This window comes from Dromiciops gliroides, chromosome 1, assembly GCF_019393635.1.
Source record: "Dromiciops gliroides isolate mDroGli1 chromosome 1, mDroGli1.pri, whole genome shotgun sequence".
NCBI lineage: Eukaryota > Metazoa > Chordata > Mammalia > Microbiotheria > Microbiotheriidae > Dromiciops > Dromiciops gliroides.
Genome location: NC_057861.1, coordinates 484,793,755 through 484,816,410, shown reverse-complemented (window position 1 = coordinate 484,816,410; position 22,656 = coordinate 484,793,755). Strand labels below are relative to the sequence as shown.

Genomic DNA, 22,656 nt, shown 5'->3' with positions numbered 1-22,656 from the left:
GTCTGTCATCCACAAAAAAAAAAAAAAAAGAGCCAGAGAATATCCCTCCAGTACATTATGGACTTATCAAAAGATTTGGTCAAGAATTGTGCAGGATGAAAAGAGCAATGTTTTGCAATCTGCATCAGTAAATGTAGTTCCTGTTTTGATAATATCATGGATCTATTGAGGTATATATACTTGGTTTGGCCAGAGTATGAGGCAAGAAAGTTAACTACAGGAGCTCTCATTTTGGCACACACAAAAGATCAAAAATCTAATGTGTGCCTGAAAAGCAACAAGGGAAGCAAAGAGACTGATAGACTGGAACATGCAATTCTATGCAAGAGGCCTGTGAGTAGGCCTCACTCCCTGGAGAAGGTGGCCCTATTAATTACTTGTTGCTTGAATTAAAAGCATCAACATAAGATCAGATAATGGAGGACTCATGACTTTATTTTAGACTTTCTTATGGCAAATGAGAGAAATTATGGCAACAAGAAGAAAAAATGAAGGATCAGTCAATATCAAACAATTCATCAGTCAGTTACTAGAATAACTAACTGAATGCTACAGCTGTAGACTACCTTAGAGATTGTCTACTGACTAAATTCTAAATGAGGCCTAGACCTGACCCCTATTCTCTAACTTGGGTCTTCTACTTGGTGGTGCTGTTAGTACACCCTTCTTCCCCACCCTGTATCCCAGGGAATCTGTATTGTATTTTAACATATATGTGAATATATTGATAAATATTTTTCTGGGGTTTGGGGGGGGTTTGTTTTTGGTTTTGCTTTTAGCCTATGCGTGCCAAGATCACTGGAACACTTTGTAAGGATAGTTTGGGTTCTCCTGCAAGGTTTAATCTGTTGTCCTATAAATATTCCAGAGTAGGCTACCTCTTACTTTCTGGTCAGCCTCATGATATGTTGATAAGATTGATTTGATTGCTTAAAATCATTTTATTTTATCCAATTTTTAGTAAACGTTTTATGTAAAAAAAATTTTAATCAATTTTTTAAAAATGAGGCCTAGAAAAGTTGTCATTTTTCCAGAGTTCCATAGGATAATATAGGCAAAATGTTCTTTCTACTGCATCACACTGTATACTTCCCATTATTTTTTTCTGAAAGTATTAAGCACCTGCTGTGTGTAAGGCACTATGGCAAGTATTGGTAGAGAAATAAAGATGAATAAAAAAAGTTGACCTCGAGGTTCATACATCTAAGTAAAGGAGATAAACAATCTTTACAAATAAAATGCAGTGGGAGTTAAGTGATAATAGAGGTACAAAGTAGTGGGAGTTAAGGAGGAAGAAATAATATCACAAACCCTCCTCTGACATCCTCATTATAGTCCCAACTTCTAATGGCACATGTTTAAAAAAATAGTAATCCAGTAGTCACAGCCCTGTGTTCCATGATTCTATGATTATAGCTTCTGCTGCAATCTAACACAGAATGAAGCAGGTCAGTTTTATTTAAAATGTTATACCTTCCTGCTTGAAGGATCCGCCAGTGGTTTGGTAGTAGCTGGTATTTCGAGTATCCCGTCAAACCTCACCAACAGGCTGTGCTAGCCTGAAACCCTCATTCTAAGGCTCTGGAGGGCAGATGGGAATTCTGTGGATACATTAAGAAAAACAAAACTAGCCTGTGTACCTGCCATCATAGAAAAGAGAAAGCACTGGGTCATTCAGAGCAGAGAAAACCATCGGCAAAATCTGCTGCTCTGTTAGGTCCTTTGTAAAACACTGTGCTGATAGATACAAAAGTAGAAAACCAGATTACAATAGCCAGGACGGGGTTTAGAAAATGAGCTGATGGATGTGCTTTCTGAAACCAGGCAGGGATGTGCTTTTGGTCAAATTCCAAGTTCAAGATCCTGCCTCACACACTTACTAGCATGTGACCCTGGGCAAATCGCTTGGTTTCCCTTTACCTTAGTTTCCTCATCAGTAAAATGGGCATAATAGCACCTACTTCACAAGGTTTTTGGGAGGTTCACAGTGCTCCAGGTTTTGACTCTTCATCATATCCTGAATTACTCCAATGATAGAAGCTTACTTTCATAGTTAAACATATAGTCATTGTGTATCTATGCACAAATGTGTATGGTACTTCAAAGGATATAAAGATAACCAAGACCTGGTCCTTGGCGTTAGAAATTAAAGTAGGATACTATAACTAAAATACAAGTGTTTTTAAAAGTCACCCGTTAATATTTAGTCATTTTAATAGAAGTGGGTGTGTCTGATGTTCTAAAAGAACTCAGCACAACAGAATAATATAAGTTAAATTCAACAGACCTTTAGGACTGATTGTGTGCCAAGATTACTTAGAATATGTCTTAAGAGAACAATCTGTGCCGGTGATTACTGTGACCAGACTGTACTAGTCTTCTTCTGGAGATGTCTAATTGGTCAGGACTCCACTCCCATGTTGATAATAGACAATTCACCTATGTGTGGTAAAGATTGGCTTTTTTCCAGGTTTCAAGAACATCTGAGAGATCTGAGATCATAGATTTACAGCCGGAAGGGACCTCTAACAAAGCCTAACTCACTCATGTTACATTTCAGGAAACTGAGACCCAGAAAGATAAAGTCACAAGTAGTAGGCAAGAGAGCCAGGATGGAACCAAGATCCTCTGACTTTGTCTCCAGCACTTTTCCTATTAGATCACAGATTGAGACTCTCAACTCAGTACCACCAGACTGAAAAAGAGTACCATCTCATGGCTGCTGGACATAGAGATCTGACTGATCCTGAAGTTGGCTAATAAAAGGGATATAAAATGACTACAAAGGCTTCAAGTGTTTTAGCAGTAAAATAGCAAAAATAATGAACCCATAAATAGAGAAATGATCATTTCCTGGAAAATTAAATATGTGTGTGTGAGTGTATGCACATACCACACACACGCACGCATGCACACACACACACACACACACACTTTTTTATTTAGAAAGAATGTTGTTTGGGGTCTAGACAAACTCAAGACATGGGTCTTGATGGTCATCAAAGAAGAAAGGGTTAAAGATCCCAGTGTGATTGTTTCACTGTTCCTGTTGCCACTTCTGAAGTCCCATCAATCTAATCACTACCACTAAGTTTTATGTTTGTTTTCTTTGTACTTCTTGCTGCCTTTCTGTTGTCTTGTCTTTTTGGTCACTTGTTTCTTCTCTGTTTCTCATTTTTAGTACAGAAGGGCTTTTATATTTTTTAAGAGTCATCACCAGCCAATTATAATATTCCTCTCACTTGAAAAACTAATCAATTCCAGCATAATCTTGAGATTTGGAGGTGTCTTGTTTTGTTGTTGATTGTGTTAAAGGAATACCCCAGGCCCAAAAAGAGGGACTCAAAGGGAAACTTAGAGTCTAATCCCAGATTATAAAAGTGTTTAATTGTCTCAGAAGAGCTTGCAAAATAAAACTCACAAGGGAACAGAGGAGAGAAAGAGAGAGAGAGAGAGGTGGGGGGGGGAGTTAGTTCTCAGCTGCTCACAGGGGAGTGGGAAAAGGGTGAGATAATATAGTTTCTAGAGGCTTTTGGGTGGGGAGCAGGGGGTTAAGGGTGAAGACATCTATAGATATGATAAGCCAGGGAGTAAGGTGTTTGGAAAGTCCCGAGTGTGCAGCTGCTGCTCTGGGCTGCCCTTGAGCCATTCAAGGCTGATCAGGCCTCTAGTTCATCTAGAGTTCACTTGCAAAGGATTACTGGTATGTCAAGCAGCCCTGGGCTTCAGAAATTCTTCTGTTTCGCTGGTTGTTGTATATTCCCATTATCCTGCTCCCCTGTAAAGAAGGGAAGCTCCAACATATCTAACAAGTTATTATAATCATTAGAGAATCTATGTCCACAGCTGCATAGGGGCTGTATTTTTTACCATCAAAGGCAATTTTCTCACTTCCTCACTCAGAATTGTTCTAGATGCTTGTAGGTGCTAAGAAACTAATCTTTGAGTAACTGAGGTTCTACTATACTGTGTTTCAAAGATTTATATTGTGTTCTGATGCACTTTAAAAGAAATAAAGAACTTTAAATCCCAAGTCAAAAATATCCATGATATAATTTAGGGTTGGAGATTTTTTTTAACTTACTGATATCTTTTGTTTTTTATATCTCTATTTTCTTTGTTTTTTTGTGTGCGAGGCAATTGGGGTTAAGTGACTTGCCTAGGGTCATACAGCTAGTGATTGTTAAGTGTCTGAGGCTGGATTTGAACTCAGGTCCTCCTGAATCCAGGGCCGGTGCTGTATCCACTGTGCCACCTAGCTGCCCCATATCTCCTTCATTTTCAAATTCTTCCCCCCGCCCTTTCCCTATCCAAAAAACAAGTCTCTGTAACAAAGAACCATAAAAGGGGAATGGGGGTGGGGGGGGAATACAAGGTCAGCAAAACCACCCAGCACATTAGTTGAGCTTGACAATCTTGTGATGTTCTATAGCCACAGTGCCCACCTTTATAAAAGGAGAAAGGATGGCACATCTCTGCTTGCTTCTTCTTTAAGGCCATACTTGGTCATCATATTGTAAGGCATTCTATTAGATTTTTGTTCTTTGCATTTACATTGGGTATATTTTCTTAGTTCTACTATTTCACTCTACATGTGCTCCTCTGTTTTTTTTCACCTTCTTATGCTGTAGTAATCATTCCGTTGCATGTATGTACCCAAAACTGTATAGTTCTTGTCCAGGTGGTTGGGCATCTTCCCCCCACCCCCCACCCAATTCTTTGCTCCTACTAAAAGTACTGCTACAAATAGTTTGGTGAATATGGTACTTCTATCTTTGACTTCCTTTGTGTAGATACCTGTTAGTGACAGCTAGGTGGTGCAGTGGATAGAGAGTGCTCCTCATGGGTACATAATGCAGATTTGTGGGAGGAAACAAGCATTTATTAATCATCTACTAAGGTGCCAGGCACTGTGCTAAGCACTTTACAAATATTATCTCATTTAGTCCTCACAACAATAATAGATGCTATTATTATCCCCATTTTAGCATTGAGGAAACTGAGGCAGACAGAGGTTAAGTGATTTGTCTGGGTTACACAGTTATTAAGTGGCAAAGACCAGATTTGCTCTCAGGTCTTCCTGACTCCAAGCCCGATACTCTGTCCACTCTGCAACCTAGCTCTTTCTAAAAGTGAATCTGGGCCATAGACTATGTGAAGAGGATTAGCATATAATGAGACTGGTAAAGCGATATGTTATGATACCAGATGAGTCATATTTGTCTTAAGTCAAATGGGTATCTTGTCCTTTTAGATTTAGAAATGCGTAAGTCTTTAAAATAAATGATAATTGATTCATAGCCCAGTCAAGTGATTAAAGGTCCTGCACAAGACACTGAAACTGAGGCATGTAGCAACAAAGGTTAATTATGGATAAACTTTTACATTGAAAAAATATAAACAAAATGAAATTCAGATTGTTAATAATAATTGGAAAATGTCATTTGCTTTATTTTAATTTTTTAAAGGTAGAAAAACCTAACAGTGGTGGTCAACAGGATGTGCTTATTTATCCAGCTAAGAGAAGACAGCTTTTGAAAAGTGAAACAGACAATGAAAAAACACTTCAGCCCCAGACACCGGCTCCAAAACAAGTAGCTCCTTCAAAAGAATTCTCAGAAGTTGGGTCAGCTTCCATTAATGATGACTTTAAGCAGAAAGTTACAGAGTTGTTAGTGAAATATTCAAGTGGTCTTTGGGCAAATGCACTCCCCAAAGCATTTGAGGATACGTACAAATTAAAATTTCCTAAGGATGCATTGAAAAATCTTGACTTGCTGTCCGATGTATGCACTGTAGACCACATTTCTGGCAATCCTAAAAAGGCCATTCTTTATGCAAAACTACCAAAATGCACTGATGAGAATCTGAATAACACAAAGCAACAAATTCAAAATGACGATATCACATCCATGGTTGAACAAGAATATTTGCAGATAGAAGAAGAAGAAAACACTGACTTTTCCACAGAAGAAATAGTCGTTCCTCCTTTAATCATCCCAACCGAGCCATCACCATCCGTTTTGGTAGTTGAACTGAACAACACAAATGAAGTTGTTATTAGGCAAGTATTACTTTATAGTTCTTCAACATTCCTATTATTTCTCTTGTGTGAATGTTATAATTTGTACCTAAAGCTTTTTGGCCATGGCAACAGGACTCGATCAGGGTAGTATGGCAGGTTCCATGAAACTTTTGATCCCAGTAAATCCAAAAACACCTTAGTTTCTATTGTACAGACTCAAGTAGTAGGCTATAGGAGGCTTCCCTTTCAGACTAGAAAGAAGGTTAGTCTTTAATCAGTTTCTGAAAATAGTGACTCATAAGAGCCTTCCAAGTAGTCTCTGAGCTTATCTCTTAAAGCATGAATGCTTCCCTTGGTCTATAAACATACCTTAGGGTAAGTGACTTATCCAAGTCACACCCCCTAGTAAGTGACAAGTACAGTGTCCTTTTTGTTAGATCCTGCTATCTCTTTCCCCATAGTCTGCATCTTTCAACCCATGCACTGGGTCCACTTACTGCATAAAGTAGCACATACTAGACTGGGAAAGGCACATGGTATAGAATTTAAATTCTTGCTGCCTTTTCCTTCTGGTAGAGGTAGTGACAGTAAATTCTACAAAGTGTTCTTGATCACAGAGAAGTCACCATTCCCTCCATAAATGTAGGACATTGTTAGTGACTGCAAGAAAGATGATCCCTGGCAGAAAAATAGGATGGGTGTTAAGTGACAGAAATATGTGCAGCAAGATAACTATAATTCTCCCACCATAACTGGGAAAATAGTGAGATTTGAGAGGAACCAATCTAAATTGGGCAATGAAAAAACAGATCTAGATGTCAGAAATTTCATTTTACAGAGACTGATCAGAATACAAATCATCTCTGAATCAAGAGTACTTAAACTCCCAATTTTGTTTTTAATTTTTTATACTCAATCAGTAAGTAGGGGCTTAAAATGCTCAATTTTCTGTGTTTCAGATTTTGTTTTTTCTTGGTAAAAATTGAATTGTTTTTCAAAATGAACTTATTTTGACCCTTGCTTGCATGTGGTGCTAGATTCCCCAGATTTTCATTGGGCTCCTTCTCACCACACATATGAAAAATAACTTCCATTAGCCTTAGTTCAAATCTGATAGTGATGTTTTGTTAGAACACAGTTTCTATCTTTGTCAGGGGTTTTTTATGTCATGAATTCGGAACCAATTAATAAGCCTGATGCATTGGAAGCACATTTTTGGGCTGATTCAAGAGGAGTGTGATCTCATTCATCACTGAGGGAGAGTCTCCAAGAAAGAAACTGAATGACCATTAGTTGGGGATATTGTAGGCTAACTTCATAATTTGGGTGTAGGGTAAGAAACAAATGTCTTCTGAAGTCCCAACTCTTAAGATTTCTTTTTGTTCTGTGTGGTAGTTTGTTTTCATTTTACTGGCATAAGATACTGCCATCTTCCTGGGGTTTTTGTTGTTGCTGCTGGAAGGAATGAAGTGAGAATCTACAATGGCCCCTTGAGAAAATACAGTAAAATTAACAGTTTGTATGTATCCACCTTTGGATCATTTCATTTGCTCTTTTTCCCTGTGACTATTGCAGGTATGTAGGCAAAGACTATTCTGCTGCTCAAGAATTAATGGAGGATGAAATGAAAGAATATTATTGTAAGAATCCGAAAGTGACGTCAGTACAATCTGTGTATGTTGGACAGCTGGTTGCTGTAAATGCAGAGGAAGATGCTTGGTTACGTGCACAGATAATTTCAATAGAAGATAACAAAATAAAGGCAAGAAATATTTTACTCTTAACACTTTAGAGGATTTTTAATATACATTTTAATGTAAATATTGGTTCACTACTGTCTTTGTTATATATACATTTTTGGTAGATTGAAAAAAATTATCCCATTCACTCTCATATCTGAATTTTTGCCCACTATGACTTTGTGAGTACCAATTTGGAACCAGACCTGTGATTTAATTGGTTTAGGGAACTCCATTGGAGAAACAAACTGTTTACTAGGCAGATTGCCATTCACTCAGTTGTCTAGGGCACAGAGGAGACATGAGCAGAATCATACAACCAATATATTTCATAGAAAGGACTTGAGCCCAGATTTTCTGGGCTGACTATCCACTATGCATTGCTGCCTCCTTGTATATCCATTGTCAGTAAATTAGGAAGGGATTCATGCCCTCACTTGCTGTGGTTACTCCTGTAAGTAGGCAAGGGATCTCCTTTAGTTTCCATCCTTCACTGCTCAGATCTTCTCAGTCCTTTCACTGAAAGAACCCCAGCTTTCCCTTCTCCACCTACATCTATCATCCATCCAATCCCTGCTTTTTATAGTGGAAGAACTGAATAACCTCGGGTAACCTTTCAAGTATTGATGCTGTCTGCTACCCCAAATCCCTATGAAAAGGGGAGTCTGAACTTCCTTTTTCCCTTTCCTTTCTATCTGGGGCCCCCAAAACTTCCAAATCAACTTTTATAATTAACTGCTGACTTCTGTTCTTCTATTCCTTTTCTCCTTTCACCTGAGGGAAAAACACTGTTGGACATCTTTTAAAAAGCAAAATTCAAAATTCTTTGCCACAAAGACAGGATATTTTCCTATTTGATGCGTGTGTCATCCAGAAGTCTGAGACTCATAAAGTTTCCAGATACTCCAGCAGTATTTCAGTTTGGCATTTTAAATCTCATTCATTAGCTGTTTCCTCTCCTTTGTATACTCAAAACATTTGCATTAATTATTGATTTGCCTTTGAGATTAGTTTAGATTTTCTTTACATAATGTTTTTGGTCAATATAGTGACATGAGTGTTAGAAGAGGAATTAAAAGATCCATATGCAGAAAGCAGTGAGGGATTTTTTGGGGGGGGGCAATGATGGTTAAGTGACTTGCCCAGAGTCACATAGCTAGTAAGTGTCAAGTATCTGAGGCCAGATTTGAACTCAGGTCCTCCTGAACGTAGGGATGGTGCTTTATCATCTGCACCACCTAACTGTTCCCTGCAGTGAGGGATTTTGAGCCCTCAAGTGACATCCTTAGATTCATGTTATAAGAAAATTGATCTGACAAGGAAGAGAATACTAAATTGGAGGAGGGCAGAACAGAAATACATAGACTAAGAGGCTATTGCACAGCCAGAATTAGTAGAAAGGCAGGAAACTAGAGAGAAAAATTTTATAGTAAGTTTCTCTGATAAATGCCTCATTTCTGAAATGTGTAGGGAACTGTGGTAAACTTATAAAAATATGAGCCATTCCCTAATTGATAAATGGTTAAAGGATAGAAATAGGTAGTTTTCAAAAGAAGAAATCCAAGTTATCAATAACCAGATGAAAATCTCTAAATCACTAATAATTAGAGAAATGCAAATTCAGACAGCCCTGAGGTACCACTTCACACTCATCATATTGACTAAGATGGCAGAAAAGTTACCTTGGAGGTAATGTGGGAAAATAGATATGCAAATATCTATGTGGGGCTGGGAACTGGTCCAACCAAAACAATTTGGAACTATGAGCAAAGGGCTATAAAACCAGGCCCTCCCTTTGACCTGGCAGAACCACTACTAGATTTGTATCCCAAAGAGATCAAAGAAAAGGGAAGGTGATCTGTCTGCACAACAATATTTGTAGTAGCTCATTTTGTGATATCAAAAAATTGGGACTGAGGGGATACCCATCATTTGAGAGATGGCTGAACAGATCAAGGTACGATCAGCATATGCTCGTGATATGCCGTAAGAAATGAATGACAAAGGGGCGGTTCAGAGAAATCTGGGAAGACTTAAGAACTGATGCAAAGTGAATGGAGCTAAACCATGAGAATAATGTACACAGTAACAGCACTATTGTAATAATAAACGTTGAAAGATTTAGCCTCTCTGATCAATTCCAAAGAACTTATGATAAAAAATGCTGTCCATCTCCAGATGGAGAACTGATGGACTCTGTACAAATTTTTGCATATTTTTTCTCTATATTTTTCCTGCCTTTTTCCCCCCTCAGTATATGGAGATAAACATCATCTTTCTTGCTTTCTTAAGTGGTTGAGGGAAGGGGTGAAGGGAAGGAGAGAATTTGGAACTGAAAATAAAATTTTAAAGAAAGAAAGGCTATTGCAGTTGTTCATGTGGCAGTTATGGAAATGGGAACTGGGATAGATATGAGAATTTGCAGGGAGGTGATTATATGTATGGTGTTTTGGCAGCAAACAAAGGATTATAGATTGAGGCCTTGGACCAGGCTAGTTTAGACCACAGCTTCTTCTGAATAGTCTTTGGACCACAGACGACAGATAACATCTTCAGAAAGGAGTAGTATTAAAGAGTAGATTTCTTGGTCTCTCATATTGCAAACTATTCCACTTTTGTTTAAAATTACCTTTGAAGGGGAAAAAAAGATTCTCTATGGAGTCAGCTCAGGACAATTTTGATTAATTGATGAATCACTGACACACCTTCTCTCTACTCAGTCAGGATTCCTAATGAAGAGCTCTGGCTGCTTTAAGTGTTGAGATGGGGATAGCTACCAAGCCTGGGTAGCTATCAAAGAAATCTGCAAACCACTTTGCTTTATCACTGCAGCCAACCTGGGTGTGCTGCCCTGTGAAGTTCTCAGACTTTTCTAATCTCAAACCAAGGTGTTTTCAATTTTGGTTTTCCTTTTATTCTCTCCTGCTTCACACCATTGCCTTCGAAGGTCAGATTGCTATATTTAGCAATCCTTTTGTTCTCTGATATTCCTTGTAGTTGCCCTGCACAAAGACAGACAACAGACTTTGGTGACAACAGCTAATAAAGTTTGCATCACTGTCATCTATTTATCACTATCACTAGTCCCTCTGTTTCCCACCCCAGTTCTCAACCCCATCCCCAGGATTTTTTTTTTAAGTTCTCCCTTATAACAAATAAGCTTGGTCAAGCAAAACAAATCAATGCCTTGGCCACATCAAAAAATGTATATTTCTTTTTGCACCTTTAGTTCATCAACTCTCTATTTTGGCTGCATTCCAAAAGTTTGGGTATATTATCTCATTGTTGTCATTTTCTTTGATGAAATTATCTTTTTTCTATGATTTGTTTTTTGACCCACCAACTCTTTCTTTAACATTAAGTTATTTAGTCTCCATTTACATATGGATCCTTTCTTCATATTTATAGTGTTGTTAATAAAGGGTATGTTTAATTTTTTATATTTGTTTGATTTTTTTATAAATGTGCTATGCACAGCTTAGAAAAATAGATTCTCATTTCCATTCCCATACAGTAATCACCAGTCATCTATTATATCAAGGAATAGGGATTATTAGATCTGTGTTTTTACTGGTGTTGGGAGTTCCCAGGGTCTACTGATGCAGGTCAACACCTCTGCAACTTCTAGTCCAGAAAGTTGCCTAGAAGCCTGGGAAAATTCAGTAACTACCCAGGATGATGCCGCAAGGATGTGTCAGAAGCATAATTGGAACTTAGGTCTTCGTGACTCCAAGGCCTGCTTTTTATCCACTGTGCCATGCTGCCTCTCTCTATCACATTTATCTTGTCCAAAATTCCATGCAGGTCTTTAATTCCTTTCTTGTTTAACATTCTGTTAGATCCATCTAGATTTGAAAGAGTATGTTGAGGTCCCAAATTATTATGATTTTGCTATCCATTTTCCCCCATAATTTGATTAACTTCTCCTTAGAGGCTATGCCGTATCGTGTATATTTGATGTGTTTCTCTTATTTCATTGTCTCTGGTGCCTTTAAGCATAATTTATGTCCCCCCCTTTAAATCTTTTAACATGTTTGTTTTTACCATGGCCTTACCACCCCTTTTTTGAGTCTACCTGAAGCAGAGTAAATTCTGCTTCATTTCCTTATTTTAATTTGAGTGAATCTTAGTTCAAATGTGTCTCTAGTAAATAACTTACTGTCAAATTCTGCTTAAGTCTGCTTTATATGGTTCAGATAAGAGTAGGTTCATGTGATATTCACTCTCCCCCAACCCCTTCCTCCACATTTGTAAATTCTTCTCCCATGCCTAATGAAAAATCGTAAGTTCCATCCCCTTCTTCCTCGTTTCTTCCCTACCATATTCCTTTTCCTTAAGACCAGCAGAAGAGTATAAAACTTCCCCCAGGCCTTCTGTTTATCTTACTTACCTCCCTCTGAAACCCTTGAAGACATTAAGGTTCTGAAGGGACCTGTTAGACTCCTGCTAAAATACAAGCAGTTTCATCATTGTTTAGTACCTTTTCATTGCTCAACTGTATTTACCTTTCTAGGTTTCTCTTGATTCCTGTGTTTGCATTTCAGAGTATCTACTCAGTTCTGGTCTTTTTCATCAGGAATGCTTGAAAGTCCTCTATTCCATTAAAGATCCATTTTCCCCACCCCGGTAGGATTATATTCAGTATTTCAGGGTAAGTCATTCTTGGTTGTAAACCTTTATCTTTTGCCTTTTTGGTATAGCATATTCCAAGATTTTCTCACGATTATAATAGTTGCTTCTAAGTATTTATATGATCCTGACTCTGGTCTCTTGATACTTGACCTCTTTCTGGCTACTTGCAGTATTTTTATTCTTTGTCCTGAAAGCTCTGGATTTTGGCTAATAGTCCTTGGTATTTTTAGTTTGGGGTTACTTCCTGAAAGTGCCCAGTAGAGTCTGTTTGCACTTTGCCCTCTGATTCTGATAGATCTGGGCAGTTTTCATTTGTGATTTAGTAAAATGTGGTTTCCAGGTTTTTTGGTAGTGATTTTTTGAGAAGTCTAATAGTTTATAAATTGTTTGTACTTTGCCTATTTTCTAAGTCAGTTGTGTTTGATAAAATATACCTTATGTTTTCTTCTTTTACAGTCTTTTGATTTTATACTAACATTTATTATTACCTCCTGGAATCACTGAGTTATGTTTGTTAAATTAGAGGTCCATCACTTGGGTAATGTTTATCATCTGTTGAGAACTATTCTTTTAATACTTTCTTTAAGGGCTCTTAATTCACTTACAGTTTCTTTCTTTTTTCTTTTTTTTAACCTCTTGTTTCATTTCTTCTAGGCAATCTTGTAGTTCTTGTGGCCAAGTCATTTTTCTTCCTGAGGCCCAACTTGAAGTAGTTGTGAGGTTATTCTGTTTTTAGTGTACTTCTCGATCTCTTTCTTTGCTTATTTCTTTATAGTATTCAGTATCTTTTTCTATTTACTCATCTTTAGCTTCAGTTTCTGATTTGAGACTGTGCCAAGGCCAAACTCCATCCCTTCCCATACTATTGAAGTATTCAGCCCCTGTTTGACCTTGACCTCAGTTACCTGGTTTCATGCCACTTATTTCTACTCCCTTCCACCCCCCATCCAACTTCACCCCCACCCCCCAGTATATCTGTACTTAGAGTACTGGTGGATTTCAGGTCCGCCTGTGTCATCTGAGTTCAGAATGCTGTGGCTCTCAGAGCCCTCTGAAGGATCCAGGTCAGTTTGATATGGACTTCTACATACACATACTCAGAGTGCTGCCTGACCCTTTTGTTTCCTGTCAGAGTGGTTAGAGCTTCAGATCTCTGACCCTCTGGGATTCTCTATCCAAGCATACTGGACTTCCTGCTCTCCCCTGTACAGAATACTGCTGGCTTCACTTTCTGAGGCACCTTAAGTAACATTGCTACAGATTTCTGACTCCCTTGGACTTGCTGCTCATCCCCATATCTACAGTCAGAATGCTACAGGTCTCCACGTTGCCTGGGCTTTTCTTTCTCCTCACTCCACGCTTTCTGGTGCCCTTGGAGCACCACTGGTTCAAACACCTACAGGCTTCCAGTTTGTTTACCTGGGCTCACACTGATTGCCTTCGTGCAGTGGTCCCACAGGCTTCTGGCTATCTCTTTGTGCCATCCTGAGCTAAGTAAAGGTGCTTACTCTAGTTTCTATTTAGATTTTTATCATGATTTGGTTGATACTATTTTTAGATCTTTGCTGGAATACACATGAGGTCTGTCCCACTGTCCTAACCCGAAGTCTTCATTCTAGTGTTCTTAGGACACAGTCAAAATTGCTTCCCAGGTGACCTCCAATTTTCATATTAACATGTCTTTTTATTACTCTTCACTTTTCCTCCAGCTATCCTCTTCTACACATTAAAAAAAAAACTCTACTACATAGAATGTCAACATTATTTGTGCTTCTGATAACCCTTCCTAAGTACAAAGAAAGTCAAGTTGTGGACATAACATTAATTCCATTTAAATGAGTCCTTGCTCCTAAATGTTCTCCCCTTTTCCTTGGGGTTCTAGTGCCTCACAACAGAGCTGAACATAGAAGCCAAGTTCCCTGATTGTTTTGGCCATTTTCTTTCTTATGAAAAGATCTATCTGTTACACACCCTTCTAAGTGTTTTACAAATATCATCTCATTTTATTCTCCCAGCAATCCTGGGAGGTAGGGGCTATTATTATCATCTCCATTTTACAGATGAAGGAGCTAAGGCAGACAGAAATTTAGTGATGGGTGATTTGCCAGTCATACAGCAAGTATGCTGGTCAGAAACCACGCCTTCCTGACGCTTAAGGTCCTGCACTCTCTCCTGCACCACTTAAGCTATCATTCTGAATCTTGAAAACCGAAGCTTGTTTTCCTGGATCCAGTCTTTCATAGAGAACAGCTTTATATTTATGCAGTCCTTTCCAGAGGAAGATCACGTAACACTATAGTGACAGCATCTCTATTTTGAGTACTTACATCTTGATTATCCATTATATTAGAAGGGAATGTTTGTTCAGGCAACTAAAAGCATCAAATGATTAACTTAGCTACTTTAGAATTTATTACCAAGTCAAGGGGAATTCCTAAAGCAGCTCAGTGACCATCTAATCCTATTGTGAAAAACATTCCTAAAATACTTTTGTTTGTTTGTTTTTGCAGGGCAATGAGGGTTAAGTGACTTGCCCAGGGTCACACAGCTAGTAAGTGTCAAGTGTCTAAGGTTGGATTTGAACTCGGGTCATCCTGAATCCAGGGCTGGTGCTTTATCCACTGCGCCACCTAGCTGCCCTCCTATAGTACTTTTACGGACCAAGGTTCTGTCCTGGGCCTTCTGTAATATTTGGCTTGGTGGTCTCATCAGCTCCATTAAATTCAGTTGTCATCTCTATCTAGAAGATTCTCAGATCCACTTACAAGCCATGACTTTCAGTCTTATGTCTCCAGCTCCCTATTACACATCTCAAATTGGATGACCTATAAGATCTCAAACTCAATGTGTCTAAAACTAAACCTCCTGTCTTTTCCCCCTCAAAGCCTCTCCTTTTCTTGTCTAGGGTACCATCATCATCCTATCCCCAATCTGAACAGTTGCCAAATCCTGTTGATTTTGCCTTTGCAACATCTCTAGTGTGCCCCCTTCTTTCCTTTGACACTTTCACAGCCCTGATGTAGGCCCTCATCTCCTCCCACTTGGATTGTTGCAATAGCCTGCTGGCTGGTTGGCCTGCCTTGAGTCTTTCCCCTCTGAAGTCCATACTCCACTCATCTACCACAGTAATCTTCCTAAAATACAGGTGTGAACGCCGTTGTGGTCCCCTATCATCTCCATGATCAAATATAAAATCCTTTGTTGGGTTTTTAAAGCCCTTCTTAACCTGTACCCTTCCTACTGTCTTTCCAGTGTTCTTATATATACCTTGCTTTTCTCCAATTATTCTCTGATCCAGTGACACTGGCCTCATTGCTATCCCTCACAAAAAATACCCCACCTCCCAACTCTGTAATCCTTACTAGTTGTCCCCCATTCCTCCTCATCCCTCCCTCCTGGTTTTCCTGACTTCCTTTCAGGCCCCAGCTAAATTCCTGCCTTCTGCAAGAAACCTTTCCAGTTTCTCCTTAATGCTAGTGCCTTCCCTCTGTTTATTGTCTCCATTTTTCCCACACACATCTTACTTGTAAATGAGTGTTTGCATTTTGCCTTTCCCATTAGACTATGAGTTTTTTGTAAGCTGAGATTGTTTTTGCCTCTTTTTGCATATCCCTAATGCTTAGCACAGTTCCTGGAACATGGTAGGTACTTAATAAATGCTTATTTCCTATCAAACCTACCTTTCACCTACTGTCTGGCTGTCTGGCTTCCAATCTAGTGAAAAGAAGAGTTACTTAAAGCGCACAAAGGAGATGAAAGGCAGGTAACAGAAGCCAATCACAACCAGTTTCTTTTCTTTTTCCCTTGATAGCCTTTTATATGCTTGTTGAGACCTAGTTAAGTCTTACTTTCTCCAGGCTCACCATGCTTAGTCCCTTCACTTGATCCTTGTTGTTATGTGGTTTCTATCCTGTGACTATACTCACAACTCTTTTCTGGAAACCAACTTGTCCCTTTCCTAAAATAGAGCAGCCAGAACTGAGCACTGCACCACATTCAGTCTGACCAGGGTGTACTCAAGTACTGTGCCTCTCTTAAAGCAGCTTTTTGGGCTTCTGTGTCACACTGTTTGCTCATGTTGACCTGACTATCCCCAGCTTTTTCAAATGGATTATTGTTCAGCCACACCTGTCTTAGACCTTATTTTTTTCTTTACCCAAATAAAGAACTTTACATTTGTCCCTCTTTATTTCATCTTACTAGGTTTGGCTCAGAGTGTAATGTAGTAAGATCTTTTTGAATCCTGATGGTTACTCAGCAAGTTAGCTCTCCCTCCCAGCTTATCATCTGCACCTTTGACAAGCAGGCCTTCTAGAACTACATCCACACCATTGGTATACCGTGTCAAGAGCAGGTCCCTCAGACACTTCACTAGAGAGAACACTACAAATTGACTAGACTCTTTGGGTCTAGTCATTCAACCAAGTCCAGATCTGCCAGATTCTACTGTTACATCTCTTTCCACTTTGTCCCCAAGTATACCATGAGAGGCTTTGTCCACATGTGTTACTGAAATCCCAGTATACTATTACTAAACATTTTATTGTTACACTCACTTAGTTACTTTGTTAGAGAAAGAGGTGACTTTTCCTTGAAACTATGCTTTAGTGATCACTATTTACTCCTTCCACCCCAAGCAAGGGTCAGATTGTTCCGACCTTCTTTTCTCCTCCTCTGATGTTCAAAATAGCTTTAAAAAAACTTTGTTGACAAGCATTTTCAATTATTGGTCCTATTCTTACTGGACTATGTCACTCTGGTGCTTAATAAATGTTTGGTGAATAAAATCTGTTACCTGCCTTTCATCTCCTTTGTGCGCTTTAAGTAACTCTTCTTTTCACTTGATTGGAATCATTTCAGCTTGTGTTCACACAATTTCATTCTTCCTATCCCTCTTGATTTTACCAGAAGAATATTAGTGGATCCTATCAGTCCTTTCTCTGAACCCTTTGACATGTATTCCAGAATCTAGGGCACACATAGTTGTGTCTGACTTTTTTGTTCTTTCTGTAATGAATTTAGTCACTAGCCCCAAAGATTGTCTTTTTTTCTTTGTTAACCGTAGCAGTCTTTTTCTTCTTGTTGCTCAGAATCAAATACAAAATCCAGTATCCTTTTACCTTTTATGGGTGAAATTATTATTAAGGTAAGTCACAGTTTTAGAAGTTTATTTGCTTTTGGAAGAGATCAAGATCTAGAAAAGGATCTGGATTGTTGAAGTTCCCCATCACTACTATATTATACCTCCAATTTAGATTTGTGAACTATTTTTCAGACTCCCCATCTAATTCTTTTAACTAGATGGTCAATAGTATACTCCCATGAGAATATCACTTTTGTTTCTTTTTTCTTTTTTTTGCAGGGCATTGAGGGTTAAGTGACTTGTGCAGGGTCACACAGCTAGTAAATGTCAGGTGTCAGTGGCCAGATTTGAACACAGGTCTTCCTGAATCCAGGGCCAGTGCTTTATCCACTGCACCACCTAGCTGCCCCATCACTTCTGTTTCTTCCCCCATTTTTCCTTACCTAACACAGCCAATCTCAGTGATAGACTATGAAGATGAATTTGCTTCCTTGTGGTAAGGCTCTCTGTTCATCTTTATTATTATTCATACTTTGTGCATTTATATATAGATATCTGGGCCTAGGGTTTATTACCAGTTCTCTCCTTGAATTTTTCTCCTGAGAATTACTCTTTCTTTCTTCCACTATTTTAATTCCTTTGTTGTACCTGCTACTAAGTCTCTGTGGTATCATGTTTCCCAGATCTCTGTAGGCATTTTTCTTTCTTTTCATTTTGAAACCTTTTTAGTCATATTCTCAAGGATCCAGGCAAGTGTTTTGTTTTGGCCCTTATCAGATGTACTCCATCCCTGGCCATAGGCCTCTCATGCCTATATTTTAAGCCATCACTCAGAATATTCAGACCCCCATTCTCAAATACCTTTTAAAAATGTTTTTCACTTCCCCAATTTTTCTTTCTTCTCCATTCTCAGACACTCCTTTTTAAAAAAAACAAGTAATTCAATCCCCAAATTTTTCTTTCTTTTATGTATCTTCTACTCTCGGTCAGGTGTAGTAAAGGGGAAGTACTTATTTCCCCAAGGTCCTCAAGTTTTTGCCCTTGACCTCATAATCCTTTGTGGTTCCCTTTCTCCTCTAGAATGAGAGAACTTTGCACTTCATTCATATATCAATGTTATTTAGTGTTGATAGAAACACAAATATACAGGTTATCCAAAGTTCTCATTGCCCTCCATATTTGCTTGAAGTCAGATCCTCGGACTTTTGCCTTTTTTGGTAGTTCTCCTAGCTATACCTTGTAGCAAACTGCTTACTGTGCCCCTGCAGTGCTTTGGGAAACAAGCTGTAGGAGGTTCTTTATGTTTAATTTATACAGAATATTATTTCCACAGTTTGTTTTGATGGGATACCATCTTCTCAGCAAGCAAAAATCCAATTATCTAATTAGATATCCCCTACCTTTTTATCTCCTTGTTAATGCTCTCTGTAACTTCAGACTTCCAACCTCAAACCTTGCCTGATACCCTGAGCTTTTCTAGCCCACTGACTCAGTCTTTCTACTTCACTCTTTCCTGACCCTCATCATGCCATGCAACCAAATTCATTTTTTTCCCTTCCCTCTTCCTTACTGCCCATTGCTTGCTCTGAAAACAGTGACTGAATCATTGTGACGGTGCCTGGAAAGGAAAAATTAAACAACCACTCTGTGGCTTACCTGATCAAAACACCCCTTCTTGCCCATATGTATGTCTATACATTGTTGTTCTCTATTAGAATATGAGTTCCTTGAGGGCAGAAATATCTTTCTGTTTTTGTATCCTCCATACTTAGTACTGTACCTAGTATATAGGAAGTGCTTAACAAATGTTTATACATTCATTAATTCCTCTGTCTGCACTTCTCTAACTGTTTGACTCTGCCCCCACTGGGGACAGAGAGTACTGATTACCTTAGGAGCCAAAGAGGATATCAGGGAATTGGAATTTAAAGAAGGAAGGCTGATGGGGAAGGGAATAGGGATTATGGTCTGCAAGCCATTGGAGTTAGGTCAAGAGGAATTGTAACAGAAATATGTGATCTTTTAAAATGATTACTCTGATCTACAATTCAGAGGGCTTTTAGAAACCAAATAATCTCCCTCTCAAAGTAAAATTTCCCTGGAATATCCTAGTTCTGGTGCCATATTTTAACAATTAATTGAAGAATAAAATGTGATTTGTAAATAAAATGAAGCTTATATTTATAGGCTACATTGTTGGATGTTTTAAATAACTAGTAAGAAAAAATTAGTCTAAAAATTCTGTTTCACTTTCATCATTAGGTATGCTATGTTGACTATGGTTTCAGTGAGATTATAGACAAGACCAATGTATACAAGCTAAACCCAAGGTTCTGTTTGCTCTCCTACCAAGCAACAAAATGTAAATTAGCAGGTAAGCAAGCTTTTTTAAAGGTAATAAAATTTCAATGTGCTCGAAGGAACCATGGATAAAGCAATATCAATGCATTTTATATATACATGTACACTATACATATATATGCACATGCACATGTGGGTGCACACACACACACACACACACACACACTCTCTCTCTCTCTCTCTCTCTCTCTCTCTGTGTTTGTATACATACTGAATGACCTAGACCCAAAGCTCTTGAAGAGTTAATCCAATTACAGAGAGAAATATATAGCAAAACTATAATAGTTGGGGACCTCAATATATCCCAATATATTATAACTAATAATAATTATAATTTAAATTATTATTTTAAAAATTAATAGAATTTTAGAATAGTTATGGCATCTCTAGCGATTACTGATGGGAACAGAAAAGAGTACCCATATTTCCCAGCTATGTATGGCACCTTTACAAAAACTGAGGAAGAATACCACCTTCAATTTCATTGAAAAATGATAAATCTTTCACATAACATAAAAAAAGCTCTCAAAACATTGGAAGTTGGGTGTGCTTGCATGTGGGTTGAGGGTCTCTTGGATGATTCTCAGATGGGACTTCATTACCATCATTCTGAGATTCTAGTATGTCTTTGAAAGTACTGTTGGATTTAAAATAATTGAAATTAAAAGATACATGTCATACAGGCCAGTGACTACTAGCTGAATATACTGAGTAGTTATGGAACTACTAATAAGTTCTCACAGCTCTTTTTGGAATTTATGACATTTTCAAATGTTGTATTTTACCCCATTCATGGACACAATTTCCCAGCTTTTGTATTGCCCCCATTAAAGAAATACCTGTTAGCCAGCTGACTGGTAAAGTTGGGGCAGTAGTTATCATTAAGAACACTTAAAAAATATTATTAGTTAGGTGTACAGATTGACTCATAGAATCACAGCATTTAAAGCTAGAAAAGAATTTTGAGATTGTCTAGTCCAAATCCCTCATGTTGCAGATTAAGAAATAGGTTCAGAGACAGAGGGAGGTGATTTGCCCAAGGTCATTATCATAATAAATAGCATAACCAGAATTAAAATCCAGGTCCTCTGACATTGTTTGATTTCTTAATAAACGACAGTTTGCTGTACAAAATGTAAAGAGAGCAATTTAGTGTTTTAACAAATAGTTTGGGAATAAAGGATATGATTGGTGCAGAGGGATGGGATGGGGGAGGAAATGTGACCAACTCCATTGATGATTGTGACATGTTGAACTTACTTGTTTCAAGTAGAGTTATTTGTGTTACATCTTAATTAAGAAAAAATCTGCTTCTCTCAACATGATATCTGTTGATCAAATTTTTCTCTTTCTCTTGGGATTTTTTTTCTTTGGGTAAACATTATCAAGGCTCTACACTGTAGTATATTTTTGTACAAAACTGTAATGAACATATGACTCAAATTCCATTGAAAATTTAAGAATTTTACACTGAAATAGCCATTGTTAAGCTGGTAAATAAATACTGAAAATAGTGTCCAATTGTTTTTCAGGGTTGGAAGTATTTAGTGATGATCCTAGTTTAGTGAAGGTGGTTGAATCTTTAGCCTGTGGGAAGATATTTGCAGTAGAAATCCTGGAAAAAGCTGAGATTCCTCTTGTAGTCCTATATGATACATCAGGAGAGGACGATATCAATATCAATGCTACCTGTCTAAAAGCACTTTGTGACAAAACGCTGGAGGTGCATCTTCAGGTACTGTGGTGATTGCCATTGTCATTGGTTTTATGAACTGTATGAGAGAGCATTAATTATCATATGAGAAAGTTTGGGGTGCTTTAGAGTAAGTAATAACATGAATTGATTTGTTTTTTATCTTAATTGCAGAATCCCATGAACACTACGGTTTTTTTTGTATATCACTATTTGGAAGAAGGGCAATATAATTCATCACTACGATTGCAGTTTAGACTTTGATGGGGGGGCAGCAGTGAGGGTTAAGTGACTTGCCCAGGGTCACACAGCTAGTAAATGTCAAGTGTCTGAAGTTGGATTTGAACTCAGGTCCTCATGAATCCAGGGCCAGTGCTTTATCCACTGTGCCACCTAGCTGCCCCTTTTTCTTTTCTTTTCTTTTCTTTTCTTTTCTTTTCTTTTCTTTTCTTTTCTTTTCTTTGCAATTAAACTTTGAATTCAAAAGCCCTAAAGAAAATAACCTAAATTTAAATTTGTTTTTAGGTTTTTGAAAAATAGAATATACCATAAGGGCAGAAAGAGTGCTTGCCAATCAGATTTTCAAGTATAAACTTTTTTCATCATAAATTCTACTACATTTGGATTCTTTAATATCTCAGTCTATCATATGATATATAAAGAAGTGGAGCTAGCCCTTAAAATGCTAAATAATTTCTTAAAATGAAAATTAGAAGAGCAGCAAGACCAGACCAAACATATATGTATATGAACTCTTATGTCATTTAACTGTCTAGGTAAAGATATAGATATAGGCATAAAGAAATATATTCTGAAGGTGATATAATTTATTCTCAAAAAGATCTAAAATAGGGGAAGATAAACAACTGGGAAAAAACACACAGATAATATTACTACCCCAAAAAAGGTGCTTGAAGGGACATCAATAACTACTCACCCATACATACCTACTTTGTCATCTCTGAAGTATGAGAATTTTACACATAGAAGGTATTCTAAAAGATAATCTGAGAAGGGAACAAAGTAGTCTTTGCAAACCACATACAGAACACATCTTCAAAATCACATAATTTAAAGGTACTATGAACACAGTAAGCTGCTATTGTGTTCATTGTTCATCAAC

General features: G+C 37.9%; 1 protein-coding gene across 4 annotated transcripts in view; it reads left to right on the top strand.

Moving 5' to 3' along the window:
* The window catches only part of TDRD7 (tudor domain containing 7), a 112,092-nt gene that overhangs the window by 56,813 nt on the left and 32,623 nt on the right, over window positions 1–22,656 (top strand). For all 4 annotated transcript variants that reach the window (XM_043996678.1, XM_043997338.1, XM_043998039.1 and 1 more), the window contains 4 exons: window positions 5,469–6,064; window positions 7,601–7,787; window positions 19,742–19,853; window positions 21,373–21,575. In XM_043996678.1, the coding sequence (XP_043852613.1) occupies window positions 5,469–6,064; window positions 7,601–7,787; window positions 19,742–19,853; window positions 21,373–21,575 (1,098 nt within the window). The remainder of the gene's footprint in view (window positions 1–5,468; window positions 6,065–7,600; window positions 7,788–19,741; window positions 19,854–21,372; window positions 21,576–22,656) is intronic.